At 33.9% G+C, this 5,706-nt stretch overlaps 1 protein-coding gene across 3 annotated transcripts in view; it reads right to left on the bottom strand.

Annotated features, from left to right (window-relative positions):
* Positions 1–4,698: 4,698 nt before the first annotated feature.
* Positions 4,699–5,706, bottom strand: part of LOC106460869 (thyrotropin-releasing hormone receptor-like) — a 25,129-nt gene continuing 24,121 nt past the window's right edge. For all 3 annotated transcript variants that reach the window (XM_013920621.2, XM_022387676.1, XM_022387677.1), the window contains exon 3: positions 4,699–5,313. In XM_013920621.2, the coding sequence (XP_013776075.1) occupies positions 4,960–5,313 (354 nt within the window). In that variant the 3' untranslated portion in view covers positions 4,699–4,959. The remainder of the gene's footprint in view (positions 5,314–5,706) is intronic.

Raw genomic sequence — 5,706 nt, 5'->3', positions numbered from 1 at the left:
ATGTATATATGCAAGAGTTGGTACCGTGCTACCCTCACTAATTTAAATATAATCTCAACTTTTAAATAACAATAACACTAAAGGTTTTCCTCTAGCCCTCTCTTTACAAAAGTCATTCACGCACATAAATAAAGTATACCTTTACCAGTTTTGCTAGAAAGCAGTGATAAAGCTATAAATGCTGATCTACAAGTCATATGCGTTCGTGACTTTGGGTTTTAATGGTTTTAAAAACTACATTACAAGCCACTCTACAAAAATTTGGGTTAACTTCCTCACCGAAAGAACTTAATTTTAATTTCCATAGACTTGTATATGTATTCCCATACCATGAGATGCTAAACTGCACGGCAAAGAGCACGTTCACTATAATTCTCTAACTTATAGGCAACTATTTTTGATGCACTTATGAAAAAAATGTCAGCATTAATGTTAATACGTTGGCAGTAAACTAGACTTTTAGTAATAAATATAAGTCGATTTTACATCCTTCCCTGCTTGTGGCATTGAAGGTAGGAAATATAATTAAACATATCTCAATGTTTGATCAAGGAAACGCAGAAGTTCTCAATAGACAAGTTAAACTCTGAGAGTATTCTTTAAGCCCATTTTACAGACAGTCTAAAGAGATTAGTTTTTGTATCTCATTAGCTAAATTTACTATTTAAACCAGAACCTTTGTTAATCCCATTACAATAATGACACAAAGTAAGCAAGCTAGACCACGTGGTGTGATCAACGAGAGACTGTATCTGACAGAATTTACTGTCCAGAATGCAGTTGAAATATTAGATTCGTGTAATCTTTGCCTTTCAAAGACCTCCCTTCCTCGTTTTGTATAACACGGATGCCACTTGCAAGAAGCTGGTCTGTTTGCGCAAATGTACGGTTTTGTTAAAAGCTATTCAAGCTGTAAATTAAAAGAATAAAAATGACATGAGTTTGTTCTAAACGTTAGCTTGGCTGCTACTAATCTCTGTTCCTGGATAGTGAAGCACACGAGAATCACTTTCTGGTGACTGATTGATCACCAATTCCCGATTGCCTAACCAAATAATTACTTACATGACACAAGAAGAAAGAAACGTTCATTGATGTCTTTCAGAATCAGATGAATTGTTGCTATTTACGATTGTCAGATAAGAACATCTATAACATAATTACTACTTGTAGCCGTTGGTGCGTGATGAAATTCTATAACTACAGATTTGGGAAACGGTGCGTTTCACAAATATTTCATTCATTAGTACAATGGTTTCTCTAATACCTAATGATGCCTTTAGTATAATAACATTTGTTATTGTAAGAAATAAGAGACGATGAAAAATTAGTAAAAAAACATTCATTGATAATGTTAGGACTTGATCAAAAATGTTTGCTACACACAAATACCATATCCAGTTTAAAAGTTTTTCTAGACCCCCCACCCTCCAATTAATTAAAAACACTTTTCTAAGTTACAAAGAATCAAAAACGTTGTTCTTAGTCCCCCAAAGAATTATAAATATTTTTTTATTCCCACAATCAGTTAAAAACATTCTCTGAAGTCCGATGATAGTTAAAAACGTTTTTTTTTTTATAATTCCCCAAACAACTAAAAAGAGCTCAGTGGTTAGCGTTCCGTTAACGCCCCCCCCCCCCAAATGCGCTTCGCATTTTGAGGCCGTAGAGCTTGTAAAAGCAATGGTCAAATCCCACTATTCTGTCTGAAAAGAGAAGACCAAGAGTTGACCGCGGGTGGTATTGATTACCTTCCTTCTAATCTATCACTTAAAAATTAGGGACGGATAGGGCAGAAATCCTTCTTACAGATTTACGTGTAATCCAATAAAACAAATAAACGAAAGCCCCTCCCCAAAAAAAAAAGACATTTGTGATTCTCTAAGTATGTGATCACTTTTCATAAACGGATGATGGAACCGGGTTCTAATCCGTGGAATTACACAAAATATTCCATGCACTTTAAGACGAAGGAGTGTTATAAGAATGACAGTCTATCACTTAGCGTGCTTCCTTCTTTTAGATCAGTAGTTCAAAATCAGGGACAGCGGCAGGTAGTCTTAATAGCTTTGCCATAAATACAATTGCATAAATAGAAAATACAAATGCTTTACTAAGTCTCCATAAAGTTAAAGTAAATCTTTCTACTTTTCCAGTTAAAAAAACACTCTTTTCTGAGTCCCAAAACAGCTAAAAGGCGTTTTTTGAAGCCCCCCAAACAATTAAAAACGGGCTTTTTAAAGTCTCCAAATAGTTGTAAGACTATTTCTATGTCATTTAAACACTTGAAGTTTATTGATATAATTATGTTGGCGCTAGCTAGTAAAGGATTTGAATCTGGATTTTTTTTTCTGTTTTAAATTGTGAATCAAATCAAGTGTTATAACATGATAAGTTCTTTTCTCAATTAGGCTACTGAGCAACTTGGGCCTTAATTTGTACGGAGGGTTCTTCAAATGCGAGTGAAAAATTTTTCTGTTGATAAGAAAATAATACTTTAAATGATTACGGTAACGTTACGGTTTGCAAAATTAAAAATAATAATACATTTACACAAGTGTGAATACCATCTTAGAATATTTCTGTTGATAAGAAAATAATACTTTAAATTATTACGGTAACGTTACGGTTTGCAAAATTAAAAATAATAATACATTTGCACAAGTGTGAATACCATCTTAGAATATTTCTGTTGATAAGAAAATAATACTTTAAATTATTACGGTAACGTTACGGTTTGCAAAATTAAAAATAATAATACATTTGCACAAGTGTGAATACCATCTTAAAATATTTCGTTTACTTCCTTTTAATCATTTAAAGCCTTCTGGTCGCTCAGCGGTAAGTCAGTTGGTTTATAATGCTAAAAGTCGGGTTTTGATACCCGCTGTGAGCATAACAGAGATAGTCTACTGTGTAGCTTTATGCTTAACAACAAACAAAATAGTTATTTAATTTTTTTTAAATGTTTTCACAGTTTTCTTTACACATTCCATCTCCATCTTCCTGCAGTAAATTATTTTTTTCTAGACTTTGTTTCTCATATATCTAATGTGATTTTGCTTAGACGCACTAAAACCTTATAAGAAATATAATGATAGAATCTACAACAGTTTAGACCAGCTCTAACAACAAAGTTACAGAGTGCAACATCGTACATGCAGTTAGCGCTCATTAAAACCTGAACCAAATTTTAATAATAAAGTTAAAAACTTCAACATGACACTTACCCAGTAATGACCCTTTCTGAATGTTTGGAACGGAAGTTACCAGAGACTCAATACTGTTTATCCATGTCAACTTACTCAGTAGTATCCCCTTCTGAACGGGAGTTACCACTGACTCCATAATGTTGATCCACACCAACTTACTCAGTAGTGTCCCTTTCTGAACGTATGGAACGGGAGATACCAGTGACTTCAGACTGTTTATCCCTTTCAACTTACTCAGTAGTGTCCCTTTCTGAACGTATTGAACAGGAGTTACCAATGACCTCATACTGTTTATCCATTTCATCTTACTCAGTAGTGTCTCCTTCTGAACGTATGGAACGGGAGTTACCACGGACTCCATAACGTTGACCCACGCCAACTTACTCAGTAGTGTTCCTTTCTGAACTTTTAGAACAGGAGTTACCAGTAGCTCTATCCTGTTGATCCATGGATCCGGCTTAAGCTTTAGCGTTTCACGGACTTATAGAATATAATAACATTATACACAAACAATTACAATTTCAATACTTCTAACATTTATGAACAATAAACGACAAAACACTGCAAATATTAATTGATTAAGTGTCAAACGTATATCTTCTTCACTTTTGTATTCACGTCTGCTCTTTCTTATCGGTGGCGAGAAGAGTAAAAGGTTAATTATAGTTTTATCATACTAAAAACAGCTTTTCACGCACTTGAAAAACAACCACAAGACGAAAGCTTAAATAGAACATTAACGACAAATCTAGAAACAGTTATAATGTTCCAGATAGAAGAAATATTTCCAGTATTGTGGGGTTATGCTCTAAAAAGCAGGTTCTATAGGAAAAAATAAAATTTGCAAAATTCAGTAACATAAAGGAGATCACGACAATGAAAGCCATATCTATGTGTATTTGAATTTAATAATTTTTCCTCATTTATAGTAAATGGTTTCGGTCTCTCTTTTGTCCAACTATCCTCTCCATCTTTAATAATCAAAATCCCCGCCAGGTTTTTCTTCTTAATTTACTATAATTACCAGAAGAATTTTAGAAACAAATCTTGTTTCAGCTTCGAGATCCAGAAGCCTCTTTACTTTGAAACATTTCTATAGTTAGTTTGTTTTGCTGGTTGTTTGCAATTCCATATTGGCAACTTTACCATCATAAGTCTTGTTAACGGTGATGTAATTTTCAGAGTTTTCAGAAAATTTCCGGCTGACAATGAGAAGGTATTATCGTATCTTTCTTGCTTATGACTTATAGAAAATTAATGTTTGTTCACGTTTATCTTATTTATTTGTTCCGATGACGTGTTTGATGATTCAACGTTTGTTTACAGCTTCTAAAACTTCAAGAACGTTAAGTTGCTTGTTAATTATGTAAGGTTATGGGTTGTGTTTCTTGGTTGGGTCAGTGGTTGATTTCTTCTGGTTTCCTGGAGTATATATCTTCCTACTTAACGCTCTGATTACTATGCATATAGTAACTTGTTACTTTTTCCGCTTTTCTAATTTATGTTAGATATAATTGAAATCAATATTCATTTCTGTGTCTCGTATTGTAATGTCCTTATTGTCATAGTAAAGTGAAGTGGGTGGTGATGTTTTAATCTGTATCTTTGTTTAATAAGACAGTGTTGATTTAAATAGGTTATAATATATGTTTCTAATTTGTATGATAGTGTTCTTACTGTTACTGATACAGGTGGAAGGCGATGTTTCATCCTCAACCTGTAGAAGACAGAAGAAACCAACGTTGATTTATACTTGTTGTAATTTCTCTATCCTACAGGAAGCTGGCCTTGTTGTTGCAGTTGTTAGGGTGCTCGGAAGATATCTGGTAGACCCTGGTACGCTTCCGTATGGCCCACGGTGACATTGCTGTTGCTTACGGCAAGATAAGGTCCTTCTGAAAGCACGCCGAAACTTGACCGACATGGCGTTGTACAGGATCGGGTTGATGGCACTGTTGATAAAAATCATTGTCTTACAGAACATCAGGAACCAGGCCTCCATGTAGCGGTGTTTTGCAAAGGAGTTGTAGACAACAAGAGCTCGATAGGGCAGCCAGAGTGTTGCGAAAATAGCCACGACAACAGCAAGCATTTTCACCACCTCAAAGGAAACAAACATATAATTAAATTATAGCCAATAAAACGAATAGGTTTAAATATAAATAAATTATAGCCAATAAAACGAATCTGTTTTCATATAAATAAATTATAGCCAATAAAGCGAATAGGTTTTCATATAAATAAATTATAACCAATAAAACGAATAGGTTTTCATATAAATAAATTAGAGCCAATAAAACGAATAGATTTCCATTTGCAAATTAGTTTGTATAAAAAAGTGTTTATATGTTTCTTTCTAGTTAATCACAAAGCAATACAACTGAATATCTGTGTTGTGTCGAAACAGGGTTTTTTAACGTTATAAGCCTTCAGACTTACCGTTGTACGACTGGGGTGCAATAGAGTTTAAAAACGAGATATACTTTGGTAAAAA

The sequence above is a fragment of the Limulus polyphemus genome, unplaced genomic scaffold (assembly GCF_000517525.1).
Source record: "Limulus polyphemus unplaced genomic scaffold, Limulus_polyphemus-2.1.2 Scaffold851, whole genome shotgun sequence".
NCBI classification, from domain to species: Eukaryota; Metazoa; Arthropoda; class Merostomata; order Xiphosura; family Limulidae; genus Limulus; species Limulus polyphemus.
This window is presented reverse-complemented; position numbering and strand designations above follow the sequence as displayed.